This window comes from Apteryx mantelli, chromosome 2 (assembly GCF_036417845.1).
Source record: "Apteryx mantelli isolate bAptMan1 chromosome 2, bAptMan1.hap1, whole genome shotgun sequence".
Classification (NCBI taxonomy): domain Eukaryota; kingdom Metazoa; phylum Chordata; class Aves; order Apterygiformes; family Apterygidae; genus Apteryx; species Apteryx mantelli.
Window position 1 is genome coordinate 116,320,333 of NC_089979.1, and position 23,292 is coordinate 116,343,624.

Consider the following 23,292-nt stretch of genomic DNA (forward strand, 5'->3'; position numbering starts at 1 on the left):
TGTAAGTACAGTGAACTCTACCCAAGGCATGGCCTTTGTACAGTGATTCAGATGGTTCCAGTAAAGCAAAACATGAAGATTATTTTTTTGAATTTGGATTTATTTTAAGGTCCTAACTCAGGAAAGAACTTAATTTTATGGCCAGGCACCCCTTCCTGTGTAACAATGATATCTTAAATCAGAGCTAAGTTCCTCTTCACTTGAAACAGCTTCAGTTTATCATGTTGACATGAGGAAGATGCTGGGGGGGCAGGGGCGCGTTTCTGAGCTGCTTTGGGGTGCTGGGTCCCGTGCCGCGAGGTGACCGTGCCACACTGGCATGCGGCACGTGCCCCCTTCTCCCTTTACGTCCAGTCTGGACCCACCAGTTCCTCCTGCAAGTGACAGGGCTCCCACGCAAGGTCAGATGCAGTCGGTATCATGGAGATGCTCTAGACAGGGGGGGAAAAGCACCTCCAACTGCCTACACAAAATGTTTTGGAACAGTCATTTAAAGAAGCAATTAAAGTAAAGTAGGCAGGAAGGTCAGCAAGTTTCTGTACAATACACTCCCTGGAATGAATAAATTCCTCCAGCAATCTAGCTATGTCTTTAAATGCAGTGCCAAAATATGTGTGTGCAAGTGTGTGTACAGCCTTCACTGAAATGAAGTGACCATGGGGGGATGATCAATACAAAAGGCTAAAATAATCCAAACTGTAATTCTGAAATGTTCTTATACAAACCACGTATCAGTGGTGGCAAGCAGCAGCAGTAGAAATAGCTGCTGGAACAACAGTTTATTACATAAAGTGCTATCGGCAAATATTTATATCTTCACATGCTGGGACTGTGTATATATGTTTTCAGAGCCAAGACCTCAAATTTCAAAAGACAGAAACTAAACAATTTTAAACTGTCTGACAACAAACAAGGGGTTTTCAACAAGAAGATAATGATATATAGGTTTGCCTCCGCCGGTGGAGCGTGCAGTAGTGAGCCTGATGATCTCATCATATACTTTGCAGAGTACTCCTGCACTACCAGCACTTTCGAGAGCTCTCACTGTCTACCTGTGCTTAAGGCTTTAAATATCAGTAGAAGGGTTGCCAAAGTATTTCATTCTTATGCTGGAAGTAAGCAACCCACAGAAAATAAGCAAGAATTAAATCTGAGGTTTTAAAATTGCAAAAATTTCTTTTCCTCATGTAAGTGAAGAAAAAATCTCAATCATCCTGGAACCTTTTGTGGATCGAGACTGCAAGCTTTAATGCTTCCCTTTAAAGTCTTTCTGCTCCTTGCAGACTCTACTGTGCAAATGCCAGGAAGAAAAATGACATGAGAGCTATACAAAACTGGCCTTAAGAGCGTAACCTGTCATCAGCCAGGAAAGACTTGTGGCTCTGGGACTGGCTCCATTTTACATTTTCTGTTTCAACATTCACATGAAGAAAATAATGTTTATTTCAACACTTTTCCTTATTAAACATGACAAGCTGTTCTAAGATCCCATGCTAAGGTAGTCATTAACTTCAAAGGCAACTTGGAAAAGGAATTCTTTTCAACTCCTCCATGCTGTTAATTTATTTTCAATCCAGCTTTTCATTGTTTCTGAAATCTTACTGATACCCAATTGTTATAGCGGTGTGCTCCAGGTGTCACCTGCTCAGGGAGAAAAAGGAGAGGTGTGGAGTGACCACACCAAGCACCAACATGAGATCTGGAGAGCTTCTGTGCTGGTCCTTTCAACAGAAGGACTTTTCCTTTTGCTCCCTAACCAAAGCATGACAGAAACTCTGTACCAGGAATAAGGGACTTTTGTGAACTGGCAGCCCCAAGGTTAATGGGACTGGGATTCATGAAACACAGGTTTAACTCATTTCTCTCTGTGGAGATTATTCTCAGAGTCTAAGCTTAGATCCTAATTTAGGGTTTAAAACCTCTCTCCATCAATTACTACAGTAATTACATTATAGTAATTAAAATTACTCTATTACTAGCAATTACTCCAACAATAATTGCTACACTTAGACTTCAAAAGTTACATGCTGTGACTCAGTTTCTCATGAGAAAATTTAGGATAATATTTCTGTCCTTCTTCCTCCTTCCTCTGAAATCCCCTTTATTTCTAGACTGCAGACTCTTTGCAGAAACTGTTTTTCAGTGTATGCATTTCGGTTCCTAACAAGATTTTCATCTCAGTAGTGATAACAGTACAGTTTTTCATAGCCTCAGTATTGAGTCACCTAAACAGGCTCTTAAAAATAAATGCTTGTTGGCCTGCATGATACTTGCAACAGCCACTAGCTCCTTCCACAAACCCACAAGCACACGCAGCGCTTGCTCCGGGTTAACACTGTTGTGCTTTGATGCTAGTGACAATTGTCTGACCGGGCTAAACAGCTTGGCAACCTCGTGGAGCATTGTCCCTCCAAGACCGGGGTGAGGATCATCTGCTTGCACCACATTTGGCTTCCAGTTCAAACAGACAAACTCGGTTTCCAACTGTTAGTCTCTTGTTCCTCATAAATGCGTTTACCTTTGCTGAAAATAAAATAAATATGAAGGGAACAGTCTGATCCAATTCTGTAATACCATCATCGGAATAATCCAGGACTCATTGTTAATTTATCAACAGCTTCAGGAAACAGAAATACCCTGGTCAATTTGGTACGAACTCCCATTGTGAAAATCTTTTTGGATGCCCCAGAAAGCAGCTTTTTGGCTGCCAAGTCAATGTAATGTTTCCCTTGCCCTCCAAATTAGCTCAATACTCAAAGGAAATTACTAATCTTTCATGTAAAAACCAAAACACACAAAAGTTTAATGAGCAGTACTTTCCTCTGTTGAAGAATAGATAATCAAGGGCTTAAAGAGTGGAAAAGCTACATTTCTGTTAACGCTATGTTATTCTGCCTTTCTGTGTACTCACCTATGCTTTGCCTATCACAACACTTTCACCAACAAGCGAAGTATTCCATTAATTGTGTTTTAACCTGGCTTGAAGCCTCTGCAGGAAAGCAAATACAAAAATGCATAATACAAGCAAGCATTAATTTGTCTTTTCTACCTTATGCTTCTAAATACCATTGCCACTGCAGACTTTTGAGTATATCTGTGTAAAAATCAACATCAACAGTGAAATTCCATAGTTATTATCACTTGAAAATTTTCTAGCATTTCCTTCTGTTTAAAATTTCTACTGAGGAGGAGGTTCTTTTTTTTTTGTTTGTTTAGTTTTCTTTCAATTATCCTTTTTTTTTTTTCTGTTTTTTTACTATTGACCTGTTTCCTTTAGTTATTATGGGATTCACTGGGGAAAGTGCTGCATAAACTTCCAAAGCCCCTCAAAGAAAGCCAGAGCATCTCTAAAACAAACCTCCAAACATCAAAACATCTTTGTGACCTGAACTGCTCTAGAAAAAAATCTTAAAGCAGTTTCTGCAATATAGCCAAACACTTAGAGCAACAGGAATGGAGGAAGTGTGAGAGCTGTCATTTCCCCTAAAAGCAGCAAGATAGTAATTCCTATTAACACCTCCCAGAGAAACAGACAGTTCCAGGGGGCCATATGTGACACACTTATTATTTTTTGTGACTGAAGGAAAGACTATAAAAGTCAACACAATATGAAGGAATTAGCTCCTGGCACAATTTCATGTGCTACGTGTACATTTGAGACACATACTCTTGTGTTTTTTCTGTGTGCTTTCACTCATAAATGTCACTGCTGTACTGTACATCAGAGAAGTGGCAAAAGCATTTTTAGCTTTATATATGAAAGGATGATGGCTTCAATTCCCAAATGCCATATCAATAGCATCAGTTATAAATAAGTGTCAATTCCTAATCCTCTGTACCATGATTCCTCTGACAGCTATTCTGAAAAGTCTGGCAATACTGACACCTTGAAGGGCTGGAGAAAGGTGTAATTACAGAAAACTTGGCATTGTCTGAAAGGACACTATTACTCTGTACTATAGTCTAGACTCTGGGAAGTTCAGAATAAGCAAAAGCTCGAAAATCTTTAATGAATACGCTTACAAAAATCCTTTTGAAAAACAGCTGTTCTAACCCATTTTCCAAAGTTCATTCCAATCTGCTGCTTCTGGGTTTTTTGGGTTTTTTTTTTAAGTCTATTTGGTCTGAGAAAAGATGCCTTGAAAAGTTCCGTGATTTTAGTTCCCCTTTTAGTCAATAAAAACTCAGTGGGAGAGAGGGAGGATGAAAGAGAGCAGGATGCTTTTCTTGTTAAAATACTAAGACTGGGGAGACACTGGTTCAGGGCCTGGCTCTGACACAAATTTCCTGTGTGATCTCAGGCAAAACATTGAGCCTCTAAGTGTTTCAATTCATTATCTGTAAAGCAGGGACAACCACTAGCCCAGGGAGGATTTGCTTGGCTCAAATTCATTACTACGTCAGAGGTGCTCAGAAAGCCGTGTATGAAAATCCTACAGGCCTTATATCCCAAAACATTGGTCAAAACGATCCAGGGTACACCAGTGTATCCTGTAGACGTTTCTCGTAACACCGTGCCTGCCTGCCACCACTCTTCAGACATGACCTGCAACGCAAATAGGCTTCACAAGGGGAGCGTGAAATTTCTACGAACTGCAAAGTAGAAGAAAGACGTCAAGTAGTACTGGGGGAAACACAACTAGTTGCTTGGAAAAGAGAGCCTGATCCTGCAAGTGTTTCTAGCATGGTGCCCAAAGCCACGCTACCCAGCTGGACCTCCTTTAGATAAGCCACCAGAGGTAACAGCAATGAAAAACATATAGCCCTTTTACAAGCTAAGCCTAAGGTTTAAGCTTTTTGCTTTGTTTTTCTAACTGCTATTCAAAACCATACAGCCCAGCCCATCCTTGGCAGTGGAAGTCAGGGTCTTGGGAGTGGAAGGACGACAAACTGTGTCTGCAAATTAGCACTTGTATACTTCATGGGTAGCATGCATCTCAGCTGATTTAAGCATGCAAAACAGGTGTCTTTTTATGACACTTTGCCAAGACTTCTGGAATAGTCAATGCAGAGAAACAAGCAATGCTTGAAAGGAATTCATCACGCCTGGGTTTAGATATGTCAAAGAGAAGGTTATCTGATGCATAGAAGGCTGGACTAAACAAAACAAAACACGTTGCCATGGAAAATAAGACATAGGCTGGAGAATTAATTCAGTCCAGCTGGAGAATTGACTCAGTCCATGCAATACTGGTGCCTCATACAATGCTGGTTATCCCAAATCCATTTGTCAGCAATTCTATCTTTAGCATCCCCGTCAGCCATATATAGCTAGCTCTTTCACCTTTCAGCAGCTTGGCATGGCACAGATCCCAGATACCTGCTTAGGAAGGTCTTACTGGATCTGTATTTACACTGATTCAGTGACACAGTTACCTGTGTATTGGGGGTGGTAATACTTTTCAGCCAAAAGGCTAGAAAAGGAGCCACAAAGGAAGTATAATACTTCTTCTAAAGTAGCTCCTGAGCTGATGGAAGGAGCTGGTTCCTTCTCACACAAAACAGAGCACTGAATTTCAGAGATAAATTTACCTCAGTAGTGAGATTTCCTTCTATTGGCCACCACAGTATAAACGATGATATTTCAGTGGTTAAACAAAAGCTTTGAAAGTAATAACTAAATATTAGAAATGAAATCTAAGAATGTGTTTCCCTTACCACAACATATTTTGGCTTTCTTTGTAGTTGACATAAAACCATCTTTTGAAAAATGTTATGTTGAAAGAAAAAATGTGTGAGTTACTTACATCTGTTAAAAGAACAGTCAAAAAGAGCAAATTATAATATGGACTATATTCATAGAATAATATACATTGATATTGTATTCAGATGTAGTTAGCGATTTTGCAGATAATGATATAAAAAAAAAGGAACATGAGTCAGCTTGCTAACACATTCTGCTGATACCACATCCACTATTTAATCAGGTGGACTGAATCTTATTTGGAGGTGTGATTCTGGGAATTATCCACATTTCCTTCAGGATTAGACTAACCCAGATTTACATTGCATTGTGACAGACCAGGCATGCACACTGGCTGCTGGTCCTAGGTAAGGGATAGTAATTAACAGCTGACAGGGCTCTAACTTGCAGTTCTTAAACCATTCAACACAGCGACTTATCTGGCCATAGCTACAAAGAATCTTCTATTATCTAAAAATCCATCTGATTCATCCAGTTCTGCTGGATATTCTTTGATATCTCTCAGGGCCTCTCTGAGCTCAGCACACATTGAAAAGTACTCACCATCATCTGTTGAACGTGAAATATTTTGGCTCCAGTGGCAGAGAGGCGGTTTGGAAAAGAAATGTCAAGAAAAGCTCCAGGGAGAGTGCTTGGTCCAGCGTTGTAAACCTTTAAGAGTGAACATACGTATAAATAAATGCATATATATAACCGTTCATAAATGGGAAACTACTGTAGAAACAGACCTGGGAGGATAGCTAAATTTGCAAAAAAAATCAAATACTATGTCATGCCAGTTTTTCAATCTCTCCAGACAAAGGCTTCTTGTGTAAGTATCAGGACACAGTCAAAGGTTTCACTATCTGACAGTCTTTAACCACAGCTCACGTATCAAGCAAGAGCCGTTTTGCAGGATAATTACTAGTCATTAATTTAAATAGTATGCTACTTCTACCCTATATACAGAGATATTGCAAAAGCTACTTTGAGTGCTTTAGTAATACAATCCAGAAGATTGTAGAAAATATTGTTGTCTCTATCAACGTTCCCTTTTCCATCTGGTAACCATGGCATTATATTCTGCAAGTGTTTTTCTTATGGGGCAGAATCACAGAATGGTTGAGGTTGGAAGGGACCTCTGGAGATCATCTAGTCCAACCCCCCTGCTCAAGCAGGGTCACCTAGAGCACCTTGCACAGGGTTGCGTCCAGGCGGGTTTTGAATATCTCCAGAGAAGGGGACTCCACCACCTCTCGGGGCAACCTGTTCCAGTGCTCTGACACCCTCACAAGGAAGAAGTTTTTCCTCATGTTCAGATGGAAGTGTCTGTGTTTCAGTTTGTGCCCGTTGCCTCGCGTCCTGTCACTGGGCACCACTGAAAAGAGTCTGGCCTCATCCTCTCGACACCCTCCCTTCAGATACTTGTACACGTTGATAAGATCTCCTCTCAGCCTTCTCTTCTCCAAGCTAAACAGGCCCAGCTCGCTCAGTCTTTCCTCAGAAGAGAGATGCTCCAGTCCCCTAATCATCTTTGTAGCCCTTCGCTGGACTTGCTCCAGTAGTGCCACATCCCTCTTGTACTGGGGAGCCCAGAACTGGACACAGTACTCCAGATGTGGCCTCACCAGGGCTGAGTAGAGGGGCAGGATCACCTCCCTTGACCTGCTGGCAACACTCTTCCTGATGCACCCCAGGATACCATTGGCCTTCTCAGAAGTCAAGGTAATGATGACTGTGACTATTGGACTCTGTGTTTACTGACTGAACTGCCAGGAAATCCATGTGAACAACTTCACTTCGAGATCTGGGGGGTTTGATTAAATAAAAAAAAAGGTGGAAAAATTGGCCTTTTACTAACCTCCCCAGAACCTTTCAACAATAAATCAAAGGATTTCCAGTCCACCTCTGAAAAATATCCAGTGAAAACTCCAAAATTTCTGGGGTTTTATTAAAAAAAAAAAAACCATGGAAAATTTTCAATGAAAATACATTTCCTGGTTATTTCTAATGACACAAATGCAAGTGCATACAGTAAAAACATTAAGCTTTTCAGAATATTTATCTGCACTGATCCTGTACTGTCTAAAGATGTAGCAATCAGATGTCAATTGCGTAAAGTACAAATATATATACAACAACAACAGGTTTTTATTCTTCTAACACTGTTTAAATTTGAAGAAATGCCTCACTGATAAAGAGGATCGGTGCACAATGCCAAATCCTTACAGAAACCCTGAGGCTCCAGGCAGGGGAAGAAATCCCACTACAATGGAGCATGATAAATGCCGCATGAAATACAAACATAATGTATCATGTTAACATTTAAAAAAACCTGGATTATCTCATCATGATCAGATATGGGAGTTAATGCAGAAGAGACATTTTGATTGTACATCCTAGTTCCCAGCAGAACTGATGCATGGATCTCTTTATTAACATCTGACATGGTATAGATTTTCACATATAAAAAATCCCTATAAAGCTCTGTGTTTTTGTAAACCATCTCTTTTTTTGGTTAAGAAACTATTATTTTTCTCCATCTGGAGAAGTTTAATAAATGGCAGGCAAATCATTAAAAACCATTAAGCAAACAGTGATACAAACCATGCTTTGCCGATTTTGAAACTCTATGCTTTCTCTCTGACACACATAGTTATGAGGTTTACCACCTTGCTGGAGAGCAGATCTGTGACTTGTTATAGTGCAATTTTCTATTTCTATACGGAAAAAAACTTTCTTAAAATTGCAACTTATAAGTGTTTGCATGAGAGACAGAAGGATGGAGGAGGACGAGTGATGGCTCTGCCTACATATTCTCTCTTCCTTACCTGTTATCACTTTGCTTTATTGAAAATAATCATCCAGTCAAACCACCAGTACATCTGGTCTTTATCCGTTTCTAACCAATAACTGGTGATGGGGGGAAAAAAAGACCTATAAACCCTCAAGAACGAAATGAGAATCACAAGAACTAATAGCCTCCTTCACAAAGGTTTAATGTCATGAAATCCTGCTTTCGTTCCTTTTCAGTAAATAGCTAAGGGCACTGCATGACAGTGGGGGCTTAATTGCCCTGGACCACAGTCGGTCCATGGAGGCAGACATGTGTTATTCATTATGTGCTGAGTGGCATTCACACCTAGGAGAAAGACAGGGGAAAAAAGAGGAAAGACTATTTTCCACAATAAATGATTCCCCCACCTTTGCATGATTTATCATTCCCTGGTTCCATCTAGTGGTCAAAAGGATTTGAAGTGCTGTAACATATACGGTCAGGGCCGTGAAACAAGCTCATTTTGGTTCCATCATAAGAAGTTGTTAAAATAAGTTTTCCATACGTTTGGCTCTCTCAGGAACCCATTTACCTGCCACGGAAAGCATAATCTATAGATAACACTTGAGTAACACCAAGAGACATTTAATGAACCCTTCTCATGCCTGTTTTTTAGCATTACTTTCTCTTCCCTGAGCTAGACTCTTATCAGTAGTGCTACGAACACTTCCATACGAGCGGCCATACAGCAAGTCAGACTCCCTTGCACAGGTATGTGCTCACCCTCATGGATGAAGCCTGCCCTCCCTTTTGCTCGCTGCTGCTGCCACAGAAAAAAAATTACCCTTCCCCTTTGAACCTGGCACTGCATCCAAGATGTGGTACTTGAATAATGAGCGATCTTCCCTCACATGTGATGAAAAGTAAAATGGAAACAAATGGTAGCAGCTTCATTCCTATGAAACTGAGATGCCCTATTTGTAATTCTTGTAATAATGTATTCAGATAAGGAAATATACCACCGCTGCACACTGTAAATACGGCATCCAGTCAAGCATGCATTGCAGAATGTACCGTGATGTGAAAACACGCACCAGAGCCCATCCCACGCTCAAAATAAAAGCGGTACAAAATCAGAAAGCACTGTCAAGACAGAAAGCAGTCAAAAAGGGATCAACTTTACCTGCAGCGTGAAGTTGAGAGACTGGAAAAGACATTCGTGGTTTTCCAACTGAACAAAGTTGGATGCTTCCACAGAATCACCATAGAAAAAGGAAGTAGGGAAGACTTCTCTGAAAGATCAAGACATTGATTTAGTAAGTTGTGTTTGTCATCAAAACTAAATATATGTGTGGCTAAAGGAGTCACACCTCTTGCTTTTCAGCCACAGGGAATTCTATAGAACCATTTTACTTTAAGCCAGTGTTTGTGATTTTATTTCCTCTTAACAACACTAGATTACGCAAACAGTATCTCAACTGACCAGGATTAACACACTGTCAGTGAAGCAGATTTCTTTGATTACATATCTCTTTTTCTCCTTTTCGATCACAAAACCTCCTGTCTGAGGCCCCTGCCATGAGCGATTTGTGCGAGTCCTATAGCTTGTGCAACACAGGAGACCACTGTGCTACTAAATTAATCTGAGGAAGCAGTTAGTAATAGGAATACTTTCAGTTACATATTCATGTAAATAACATTTCACTTTTATCTACCATTTTACAGAGCATTTCATGAATAAGCACTTCATTAATTATCTGCCCTTCACAACCTTTACAATTAACAGATGGTAAAAGGGAAGCACAGAGGCGGATATGACTCACTTGGAGCTACAGTGGCACAGGCCAAGGCTCCTCAACTACTCTTCTCTTATTACAGCACAAAACGCAGCATACTTTTATCAGGGAAGACCTGGAGGCACAACACAGAACTTGGAAAATCCCAGAGAAGAGGACCAAAAATGCTTTAATCATCCTTTGTGCCTCCTCCTAATCTCAGGGCTGTTCCACCGGCTGGAAAGGGTCCTGGTGGCATTTCAGACAGACCATGGTGAGGGCCTATCTAAAACCATGCTTTCTTCCCAGGCTGCCCTTTTGATAACAGGTTTTTGAGCCTGGATTTTGAGCCTGCCTTGGTACCTCTCCTTCTTTCTCCTGGCCTGCCTCCTATGCCAGGGACTGCTAGGGGAAACAGCAGGAGACAGATTTACTGCTCCCATCTACAGTGTTGTGCCAGAAGGCTCCTCCTGAGTATGGTACAGGCCTTTGGGGACTATTTATGACCAGAGGTGACGTTCTCGCTCTCGTAGAACTCAGATATAGAATAACTAATAAAAATACTCTTGAAAACTATACTGCCTGAAAAAATACTACTAATATTTCCAAGCCTCGGAACATTCTCCCCCCAGTAAACCCAACTTACTCCTGGTAATCACACACTCTTGTGCTACATTAGCTAAGCTTAATGTATGTCAAAAGAGAAAATAATCCACAGAGTCAGTTCAATGAAGTTTACAAATTCAGAGGCCCCATACTTAGAAAAAGTATATTCTGAAAAGAAAGAAAGAAGTCCAAGGTGTATCAGGTTTTTGGCATTTGATATTCTTTAGGTGACAAACAAAGATGCAAAGACACAGACCAAAGCTTTTATATCCATAAAGCTCTCGCAGCATTCAGAAGCAAGGGATATGTTGAGTTAAATTGCTACACAGTCTGTAACATTAAAAGCATTCAAAAACATTTGAAATACAATGTTGAGACTGTATTCTCAATATGGAGGAGTTTTTTGCACTTGTTATTCATCTTCTGAGGTCTGACAGTGCTCTTCACTTCTCTGAGCAGGTTCAAGCCTATCTTCCACCCACTGTGACTGTTGTGGCAGTAATTAAGGGATTTTGTTCCTATGCAATGAGAGGGGAATTCAGCCTTGTGTGATCAAATCTAGCCTGGCCCAGGAATCTGAGTTTATTCAGCCTTTCAGTCAAACCACGTCAGTTCAGGTAACTTCTTTTCCACACACGTAGCATGGTGGCCAGGAAATCATCTTATACTAATGGCAAACTGCGCTGGCCATTTAGGCAATACATACACAGTGGGGCTTGCCATAAATGGTGGCTAAAATAGACACTGACCTCTTGAGGACTCTGCTGATGAGCTTTTGCTTCCTCAGTTTAAAAATAAGTGTCAAGTTTCTCAGTGCATGTGGATGCTAACTCACCTCTTGTGACCAGGTCACCCCATTCCGACTCAAGCACTGTGCTCGAGGACGGTCTGGCTGTTGGGACTGAACCCCAAATCTTTGATTCTAGACTTAAATCTGTAATGCTGAAAGGGAAGGCGAGACCCCGAGCACAAAACCAGGAACTTGCGCATCTCCAGCCCCTGAGAGAGGACGGTGCTATATGTTATACAAGCATTTCAGTCAAAAGAGCGAGTGAGGTGTCTCGGTTGTTATCAGACACTGCACAGACTAGGGAGCAGAGACAGTGGGAAAGGGAACAGAAGCAGAAGCGAATTCTGATTGTGAAATTAAACAGAAAGTCAAACAGCTAGACCTCCCCAAGCTCCTTAAAATCCCAGAACATCTGACCCTAACCTTTGGCCTAGCAATTCTCAACCACATCCTTCAGGCATCTCCTAAGGAACAAGATGTGATTTACTTTCTGTCCTTTTATTTTAAGGTCCATCATATCCACAAAAATCACATGAATTTAAATAAGATCACTAAAATACCTCTTACAAGTTTCATAATAACTAATTAGTGCTACTTAGAATGGAGCAAGAAAGAGGTAAAGTGGTGGAATGAAAGGAATGATAAATAAAATTTCCAGATAATGAATGAGGCTGTCCTTATTTCCAGAGTCTGAGAAACAAGGAAAAAGCTACATTCTGGCTACATATAAACAAAGAGAAGAATGCAATTTTCCACTGTAATAGACTCACATGTTATTGTTAGGATTATTTTTTGTTGTTGTTGTTTTCATTTGATCACTGGTACTTACCCATTGATAGATGAGTCTACTTCATGCATCAGGGGTACTGACAGGGTTAGAGTATTATCATGTAGCGATTCAGTGCGTTCTAGGTTGCCACTGTGTCAAAAAAGAAAAAAAGACATGCTGTAAATCCACAGCCTTGGCAATAAATCACACAGTTACACAACTACCATCTTTCTGCCTCTTACTCTGAGCCTCTCTGAGTGATGTCATCGCTCCTTCAGAAGCCTCTTAAACATTAAGAGTTACATTTGTTTATCGTACTTTGGAGAGGGCACACACATAAAGCATGTTCTTCCTGGCTCTTCTCTGTGGTTGTGACACAATCAGGCACATGCTGAAAAACCTATCTTTGAGCAAGGCGCTGCGTGAAGTCAAATGGAAGTGCAAAGCTACAGCAAGCATTGTACACAGTGGACAGAAACAGGGACATTTAGACTCAAACGTAAGGGTCCATTTTTTCCCAGTCTGACTGTACATCGTTTTGGGAGGGGTCTCACTGAAGCTCTTGACTCAGCAAATGAAATGGTGCTTTCACTGTAGCTTCACAGTACAGCAGCACCAATCTGGTACCACTGTGGGCAGCTTTGTGGTTTAGACCCTTGTACCGAACTGGCCAAAACCGCTCAGCCATTCCACTTCCTATATACCTGCACTTAGTCAATTTTCAAAATTTTTTCCAATTTTTCTTTTAAATTTCAAAGGTTGTCACATCAAATGGTCAAAGTGCAGAAGAAAGAAAGAGAAAAGTGAGTGATCATCTCTTGTCTGAGACAGTACATTTCAGTGGTAATTTCTTCAGTACTAACTCTGGAAAAGATTCCTGAAATGCAAGTCCAGCAGGCAAACTTGCAAATATTCTAATTCCAATGGTAAGTCTGCTTGGTGTGTGACAGTGCAGTAGAACAATCTTGAAAGATATTTGTTACATATATTTCCAGTTTCTTCAGTAATGAATGGGGGAATCACTTCTGCTTTGCAGTTCACCAAATTTACTTGCAAATCAAGCTGTCTGGTAAAACAAAAGATGTGAACCTATTTATTTTAGGACAGTACTACTGAGGCTACAGCAGACAGTATGTGATTCTGCAAAACATCCCAGATGATACCTTGCAGATGATGACAGTTGCTCAATCAGATTATGAAAACAAAGCCTGCTGGCTACACACATACAGCTCAGTTTTCTGCAACAAACACATTGGCTATGTCTGCTAATAAACAACACTGTGGCCCAGAAGGAAAAACCCACTAACTTTCAGTCCTAGGCAAAACCATTTGATAAAAGCTTTTCCTCTGAATAGGCTCAAAAGAGAGTCCAAAAGGGAGACATTTCTCATCCAGTGCAAATATCAAGATACCATGGGGGCAAGTGGAACAAGTAAGTAGAATTTCACAGGAGGTTCACTGTGTGTGTGCTTATCTTTTTCAAAAGAAGCAGAGTTACTGGCAGAAAAGGAGAATACAGCTCGGTGGATCTAGAAAATTTTTTCACTCCACTAAGTTAGAAAAGGCTTTTTTTGTTTGTTTGCTTTTGTTTTACAAAAAGAATAAACGTAATGTTCAGTTCTTCCCCTGATCTCTCTCACCTACTATAGAATCAGTCTCTTGTTATAGATGCTGCTGCCAAATTTGTAGATACAAGTGACAAGTTAAAGTGGACACTTGAGGGGCAATTTTTACTTTCCCATGACTGCGTGGTATAGTCAAGAACTTCTCCATGCCCAGACATTTGAAAATAAGAAACTTTCCTTTTGAAACAAGAAACTTTATCTGAACCCTTCTGAGCATCTGCACTATACCACTATCTATTTCCTCACCCCATCTAAAGGCACGGACTAACCCTTCTAACAGATAGGGCACAGCAACCTGAGGTTACTGAGGAAAGCCTTGTGCTATGCAGGGCAAGCAGATGAGAGGGATGATCTGGAAATCACTGGCTGGGCCAATTTAAAGCACTATTGACTTATCTTTGCCAGTGCTGGCATTTGTACAGCAGCTCTTGATATATCTCCCTGACCTAGAAGTATTACGGGTCATCTGAACACAAGATGAACTTCACGGAGAATAAAACTTCTCCAATATCTAAACACAGTCTTGCCCCTCTGCTGCGAGGTCTCACTTACAGTATTTCATACCCACACCACATGCTGCAGGATCTTGTTCCCCACCCACCCCTGTCACTGGAGAGGAAGGATTACGCCTTGCAAGAGCAGTCACTCAGCAACTGCTAGTCCTCATCTCCAGCAATTCTGCGGGGTGACTTCTAATTGGGGAGGAGAATTCAGACCGGGGATCTTTATTTTGACACAGGTGGGTATGAAACTGGCCCATTCACACAGCAAGCGAAAGCAGCACCCAGTCACACACTCAACACATTGGAGTAGCAGTTTAGGGCCAGGGTTATTAAACTATGCTACTTTCAATTCCCATGCAAATGCAGGTGGTGCCTGTGAACAAGGCAGTTCGCTTCTTTGTGTCAAATCATCTTAGGAGGCACAGAGCACGTGTCACACCTCTTATTTTGCCCAAGATCAAATCCCTGTGTGCACATCATACCACCACTGGTTAAGATTTGGCAGCACCCTACTCCCATGAAGTTTGAGTGCCCTTTGGGAAGTAGCCCCATCAGCTGTTTCATACACTCTGTCACACCCTGCTGAAGATCCCCAGGGAGAAAAATGGATATGCAACTTTGGAAACTGTCACTGAAGATCCCTGACCATCTGATGAATGCATTTATCTTTTTTGGTTTGCATCCAAGCACACTTGCTTTGCTCAAAAGCTGGAACAAATGGGTCTGCCTGGTGCTAATTGTCAAGTGCAGCTGAGCTGAGCTTGATACAGGGCCCAAAGGGATGGGCGCAGAAACACAAGGACCTTCCGACTGAGAGAGCACAAAATGCTCCTTCAGAATCACAACTGCCTAGCAGACAAAGTCCAAGCACCATCCTACCCCTTTTTGCAGGAGGCTGAGTCACTTGGCTCCTCTATATTACCAAAACACATGCATTTAGTTCCAATCATTTAGTCTCATTTTTTATACACACGTGTGTCTAGGACTTCTATCACATGACTGCCAAGCATGTACAATGTACCCTTCATGAAACAAAGAGCCTTCAAGTCATCAAGACGTGAGGAGGTTCCCTTACCTTTGGGCAGTGATGAGGAAAGTAAGTGTCTCTTCCTGCCCAGACAAGTGGCTTGTGTCGAAGATCACACTGAACTCATACTGCACAAAGAAAAAGTGACATTTAGTGATGCTATATATTGCTACAATATATATTTATTCTGAAACTTCACATATACATTATATTTTACTGGTCTAAGTGTACAAAAGCAGCATATTTTGATACATTTAAGAGCATCTCCTCTACTATAGAATAGCTTTTAAATCACAGAAATTGTGTCCCCGTTTCAGTTCTAAAGAGTCAAATTGCTCCCTCATTGTGAACAGGTCTTCACTAGAATTGTTCAAAGATATTTCTTAAGCAGATCATCTGCCAGTGCAGCAGTGTTCTGATATAAGCGGACCCGCTACCCGAAATTGCCTCAGCACCAATCTATACATTACTTGCTGGTGAAGAGATGCTTTGGGGGAATAAAGATCATGTCACAGGCATGCACAGAGACTTGGAAAAGCTTGCACAAACTATAGCAGCCTTCAGGCCACTCATCAAATGGATAAAATCAGAAGTTAATTTTGAATAGAAAATCTATTTTGATTATGACTGTAGTGGTATATTAAATATTCCACAAAATAATTTTTCTTATCCGTGACTCCTGAACAGTTTTTGGCTGAGTGAAAGTTTGCAAATTCATGCCAGTTTCAGTGGTTTGCTGAAAAAAAATGAAGATAATTAACTATTTCATTGTGAAGTAAAACACAGATTCTTACATTCCAGACAATATTTTGCTATTGCATTTATTTTTACCATCCTATTTAAAAAAAAATTAAATATTTCAGAAGAGCATGTTACAGCCAAAAGTACTTAAAACATTTCATGGGGGGTCAAATGATATGTCAGTTCAAATGGAAAGGAATAATTTTTGAAATTTATATTTTCTGAAAATTTTCAAACTCATTTTGTTCAGGTCATCCTGAACCTATTCCTTTTCTTCTCACTTTTTTGGGAATGATCAGTGATTTATACAGATCTGTTCTGTGACAGAAAGAACCCATGTGAATTTTGAAATATTATGAGCTCATCTTCTACTGCCTGAACAAAGTCCTCTCTAAAAGCTATTAGGAGACCATAATACGAAAAGTCATTATAACATTTTCATTCTCATTTGTATGAATTCAGTCACACTTTTATGTGACAGAAGACAAAAATGAAAACAGAGAAGGCAACACAAATAAGGTAGAGTCCTCTTCTAATTTTCTGCAGAGGAAATGTAAGTTTTTGGCAGCTGCAACTCTTGCATCATCTTTCAATAGCATTATATTGCAGCAGATAGGGTACTGTCATTGGCTCTGTTTGGTGGGAAAGAATACAAATACCTTCCCGTAACTGTGAAAGGCTTGAATATCTTGGTTGGAAAGTTACAAAAAAAAAATATCAGTCACAGGCAATTAACAAAGCAGTTGCTCTCCCAACAACTCCCTGGAGCCAGAGAAGTGAACACCATCACTCTGCAAGTGAAAATATGACAACATTACCCTAGATTTTGATCTCATGAAAGGAAATCCCACGCTGCACTTGAGGAAGTCTGACTCCAACAACTCACAGGCAATGCCCAGCTCCTCCTGTAAGAAAATAAAACAGACAGTGAGATGACGGATTTGGGGGAGAAAAAATAAAGATTACTAAGAAATATCCTTGTGATGAAATATCTTAGAGAGAAAACAAAAAATTTCTCACTGCAGCACTGTTACTGCCAGAAAAATAATAGCCATTGAAAAAGGAAAAGTGCAGTGATGCACTTCCTCACTCCACCTCAGTAAGATCAGCAACTGGAAGAAGACAACTATCACAACATTGCTCTGAAAGACACACCATGGTGAAATACTGCACAATAAGCATATTAGAGTCAGGGGATGAGTCAAAAGTTCTTGGATAATTCAGGCCACCAGTTGTTCCCTCTGTTTATTAAAAGACAGCATTCAAATGGCCCAGATTACAGGTTCCCCAAGGTAGTTTTCTGTGTTCCGGTATCATAAAAAGAGAATTGTGTTGGGTGACAGCAACTGAACCCGGCCATGCACAGATGCAGGAGAAAATAGTCATCTGGTCCTGGTGTCATTCACTGCCTCAATTGCTTTTTCTGGTCCACAGGATGGGCCATGTTGATATGGATACTAATCCTCTTTAGTGATACAACAGCTTCATTGATAAATTAGAGGGATAAACCTCTCCTCACAATAAACAATGAGAGACTATGAACATTGCCAATAATACAAATGAAAAAGGTTAGAGCAGCCTTATCCTGCTTGACTGCTGCCTCCACTGAAACAACAGAAATGCTGCTGTTGCACGGAAAGCGTTTTATTGTTCCATAAAATAAGTGTCTGGTTCCCGGTTAGCATGTTCTCACCTCCAGATATCAGAGAACAGTTTTGGGCTCAGTCACTGTGAGTGGGCTCATCTCACCAAATGGTAAGAGTGAGATTCAGCTCCAGAGTCTGATATGCACATTTAGATGCCTACATGGGGGATGATTACTATGCGATCTAGGCATTAGTACTCCAACTGTAGTCAAAGGAGTCTAGAAAACTATACAGCAGGCCATGTGTAAGTGTTTATTTTAGACTGGGCTGAAGAACTCTCTAGCCCCCACCAACAGTTGAGCTGAGCCCAGCATTAGTGCTCTAAAGACGTTACTACTACCCCAAATATCAAATGACGGCATTCAGATTCTCCTTTATCTTCAAAATCATGGCTCAAATCACAGAACACAGTTATACAAAATTATGCCCCTAATGCTATCTTTCTTATCTAGCTGACTCAGACACTATACTATTTCACTGGTTTCATATGAAAAGAAAATAATGTAAGGAGAAAAACCTTGCATGCTTTGAGATGTCTGATAGCGTAAAATCATTCCAGTACTACTCAAACACCGGAGCAGTGGCCTCCGTGTTCAGTTTCTTTACGGATTCTTTCCCTTGCAATCTTTAATAGACTTCTATCTCCAGGCATACAAAAGATGGTATTGCCTAGTGAATCAAGTATCTATCTTTGATTGTGCAAAGCTGCCATCCTCACACGCTGTATCAGATTCATCTCCTACACTTAAGTCAAACAGCAGAACAAGTGCTTCACAGGTGAAGCATCTCCTTCATTTGCGTTTTCCTCTTGGCAGTCTGGGAGGTTCTCCAGTTTTACGCAAGTGATCAAGTGAATACAAACTCTGAGCAGCTGCGTAACCAAAAGAAAAATTTCACAGCTGCTTCCTCTGGGAACATTCTTGGTACTGTGTTATTCAAACGTCTCTTGCTGTCTAACTGTAGCAACCTATGAACTCTCTTTCATCAACTCCCAGCCTCTCTTCATTCACGAAGGGTTTCTATTTACATAGCTGTCTGGTGGTGACAGTGGCCAGACAGACCCAAGAGGCCGCCCCCTCTCCTCAAGGCCATATCACTTCAGAGATGTCAAAAAACACAGTAACAGAAAGAACCCTCATCTTGATACCAGAAGAAGTGCAGTTCTTCTTCATTTTGCAAGGCAGTCTGACAACAGGCAGCCTGATGACAATTGCTTATAATGGCCTGTTAAGAAAATGATAGATAATGTTGCACTGGCCATTTCTGCTATTGTTTACAACAGCTTGGTAGGTGCAGTGAGTTGACTTGAGGGATCTTCTGGCTTCATTAACATAACCATCCAGTTTAACGATTAACACTAATAGAACATTATCAAGTTTGTAAAGTCAAACTGTGCGATGCTGGGAAATAACAGAAATAAGTTTGCCTGCACCACATGGGTTCAGCCGTCTGCACATTTCTAAATTACACTCAGAAAACTTTTCCATGGACCCCTTGCCTTGCTTCGTGATGAGGATGGAGAAGCTCAGCTAATGAGCAAATATTTTGGTTTTCCTTCACTGCTCACTGTCTGGCCTCAGGCTCCATTTACAGCACACTGTTCTGGAGAGACGGGAAGTTGTTTCTTCATGGGATTTCCTATGCTGTTCAGCTCTACAACATTTTGGCACTCTGCAAGCCCTAAAGGAGTTCAATTTCCACAGCATTCCTGCAAACTGAAGGGCTGGTACTGTCATCTGACAAATAGGGAATGGAGGCAGGGGGACTTGGGGCTTCCACAAATTTTGGATGCCACTTCTCACTGATTTTAGGTAATACTCTGAGCGCACAGTAATTCTCCATGCCAGTACAACCTAGCTGAGAACCCAGCTTATTGCATGGGTTTCCATAGCAGAGTTTCTAGTTTGTTTACATTATATAGCCAAAGGGGATGGAGGTTTCCACTCCAATTAGACAGAAGAGAAGCTTTAGCTGGAAAACTTTGTTCTCTTTCTGAAATATTTCATAGCATTTCATATTCTTGGGAGAGTCAATCAGATAAATAGCAAGCTAATTAGTCAAATAGCTGTTGTATTACTGCATAATAACTGCAGACCTGGGTGTGAGAAACATAAATCTTAGGCTGGCTCACAGTCCGTTTCTCCATTTCTTTATCTCAGAAAGAAAAGTTCCTGATAATTATAACAGGAACATTAAAACAGACAAGTACAATTCCATTATAAGAGGCACATGGTGAAAAAACAACTCAACCTATATTCTGCAGTATAATGTTTGGCAAATATAGACCTCGAGGCATATAATAAGGGGTATGAGCAGTGATACAAAGCGGTCTTACTTCCAGATGCGTTTTTTTTGAAAGTGTAAATATTATGTGTGGTTTCAACTGACTCAGTAGTACAGGAAGCTGGTAATAACCATATTAATATAGTGTGGTAGAGAACCACACCTGGGAATGCTGGTGTTCGCCAAATTAAAGATTTGAGAGAGGAGGAAAACATTTCAGTAATGCTCATGTTCTTCCCCAGTCAACTCCATCTCCTCCCTACTTTCAGGCATTTGCCTGGTGCACCCTATGGTCTGCAGCAGGCAACACCAGCTACCTCCTCTACCTGCATATTTGGCCGGTATAGGTCTCAGGAGAAGGGGACAGCTGCTGAGCACGGGAGCTCTGAGTGTACCTGACTTCAGGGTGAGAAAGCAGGGCTTGCCTAGGAGCAAGGTCTCCTCATATTCTTGCCTTGTCCCTAATGCACACACCAAGTGCAATCTACCCCTCACAGTCCAAGGCAACTCAGATATATAACCAAAAGAGAGCTAACAGCTCACAGAGTAACTTGATTAAGACAGGCAAACAGTGTATCCAGCTTGGTCTAGAAAGTATTTCAACAGGAGTAGTGCATTTTAACCACACAGATGGGAGGCTGGACTACGGGATCATTATAACTCAAGAGAAGAATCCTTTTGCTGGCTTCACCTAACTGATTATCTGGGGATATCAACACAGAACAACCCTGGAGTTTGCTCCTGCCTGATCACAGAGATCATAACTGAACTGCAAGAGAACAGCATATTTTTCAGGCCACATAAAGTAAGCTATCACTAAGAAAATAACTGTTCAGTATTAGAACAGGTCATACCAAATCAGCCTTTCACTGCATGTGTTTTGGCATTTAGAAAGCCTATCTTCCCTTAATAGTATTTAATGGGCCCAATGTCCTCCTGATATGAAGATGGACCAATGCCAGCTGGAGCACATGAATATATTTTAGGTATGATGCTGGAAAAGGCCACTACTAGAACCAAACCCTGCTCAAAGAGGGCTGCCATTTGTTCCCCCTCCTCTTGAAACAGAGAGTTTTAGACTTTTTTTTAATATTGTTTACTGTGACCTAGCAGGGTCATTTTCAACTTGGTTAACTGCCAAACCTAAGGCTTAAGAAGAAGGAAAAGAGAATGTCTTAGGAAAACAGTACGAGAGAATCCCTGGTGGCAGAATGGCTGTCTGGCTCGGGACAAAACAAAGCAACAGGTTAAAGGCCCCCGCTCCAGTGGAAGTCTTCCCACTGACAACAACGTGGCACATCGCTCCTCACTGAGCTCCCCTGTCTTGAATGAGGATGACCAGAACCAGACACACATATGAAATGGCATGTCAGAAGAGCGCAGCACATGGGAACTGACACTTCCCTACCTTCACCTCAAATGACAGCTTCCAAATCAGATCATAATTGTTTTTTTTCCCCAGCAGTATCATGTAGCTCGTATGTGATGACTTGTATTCATCAGTCGATATACCCTGAACCTTCTCTACCTCAGTCACATCCAACCAATAAGCTCCAACCTCAGGTGAAAAAATCTCTCTTTATGAGCCTGATCTGGCAGTTCATAAAATCATATTTTATCTCTCTCACCTTAAGGTCTTTCGATTCTTCCTCAATGATAGCGCAATTTTCCTCTGTGCTGATGTTGCCTCCAACCCAGCACGCTTCATCAGCATGCTCCCACACCTTGTCCCCACCCATGACCGACTGTAAGCCTGATGCCTCAAGTATCCCCTCAGGCAACCTCCCCCAGCTCATTATTTTCCCCAGTACCAGGTTTCTATCTATTTGACAATTCTTCTGCTAAATTATGGCAATCAGCAAAAGCATACAAATGTAGAAATACAGGTCACTTGTGTTATACTTTGCCCTGGTCCATGCTCTCACAGAGAAGGTGTGAATACAACTATCCTATCCTATCACTCATTTACAGCCCGCCAGCTCTCTGCTTTTCAAAGCATACAAACTACTGGCAGATACCACAGCTTAAATGCCAACAGGAAGCTGTACCAGAAAAATACTCAACTTGTAGGACTTGGCAAAATGATGTGCTGGATATGGCTCTGATTTTTTATTGAAATCATACAAAGACAGTCCAGAGAAAGTTATACTAATTCCTGGGCTTATGGTTAGTTCAGTACCTCACTGAATCCTGGTAATTAGCCTGTGCTGATGACCGAACCCTCTTCAATAGTCTTGTGATTAGCTGTATTTCTGAATGGATTAAAGTCACTAATGAAAGGTACTGAAAACATCTTTAGTGCAGAATTGTTAAGATACCTTGTATATTTTTTAGGAGGAAAAAATACAAAACTTGTTAGAAAATGCATGTACGAGTAGTTTATTTTTCTCTCTTTTCTTGCTTATACTTAAATTACAGCATTTTTTTGTTTAGATGGAAAAAAGTCTCCCTTGCAAATCCTGGCTATTAGCACATATGCTCTGGAACAGAGGAGAAAATGTCCTGGAACCCTTGATAATATGTTGGCAGAACACCCCTGTTTTGAAGCTGTTGAGAAATTGTTTGACTTTTTAGGTTTTGTCATACTGCTGCAGGTTTTCCAAAGGGTACAAAAGCAGAATGTCAGGAGTGAATAGAGAGAGAGCCTATGCATGTTGACAGCAAACATAGGTGTTATTGTTGCTTTTCTTGTTCTTTAACACCTATGTGTTTGAGTACAATCATACCTGACACCACATGGGGCCTTGAACACTCTCCTCATCAGAGAAGTCCTAAAATGAGTATGCTAAGAAAATACCACAAAGGAAGAATATTTGCACTGTCCACCTCATGCTTTGCTAAGCCTCAGAAGTTAGATATGATTTATCTACCTGATCTTTCCAGTATATAGATTTCATAATTACCTCTCTCCACTAGTTACTTGGAAAATTGGGTCATCTGACCTGCACCAAAGCTAGAGGCTTAAATCAGGCACTGGAACTATCCTCTATGATATCAGTATTATTAAAATATATTTTTGCTACATTTGTGCCTTTTTTATACTTATGATAGAATCTGACTTAAAGCAC

The 23,292-nt window shown here is 40.8% G+C and overlaps 1 protein-coding gene across 10 annotated transcripts in view; it reads right to left on the reverse strand.

Moving 5' to 3' along the window:
* The window catches only part of ITGA9 (integrin subunit alpha 9), a 236,284-nt gene that overhangs the window by 42,173 nt on the left and 170,819 nt on the right, over nt 1–23,292 (reverse strand). For all 10 annotated transcript variants that reach the window (XR_010883442.1, XR_010883443.1, XM_067291286.1 and 7 more), the window contains exons 19-23: nt 17,114–17,200; nt 15,603–15,682; nt 12,460–12,549; nt 9,643–9,751; nt 6,248–6,355 (exon numbers count right to left, since the gene is read on the reverse strand). Coding sequence is in view for 8 of the 10 variants with exons in the window: in XM_067291286.1 (XP_067147387.1) it covers nt 6,248–6,355; nt 9,643–9,751; nt 12,460–12,549; nt 15,603–15,682; nt 17,114–17,200 (474 nt within the window). In the remaining 2 variants the exon portion in view is untranslated. The remainder of the gene's footprint in view (nt 1–6,247; nt 6,356–9,642; nt 9,752–12,459; nt 12,550–15,602; nt 15,683–17,113; nt 17,201–23,292) is intronic.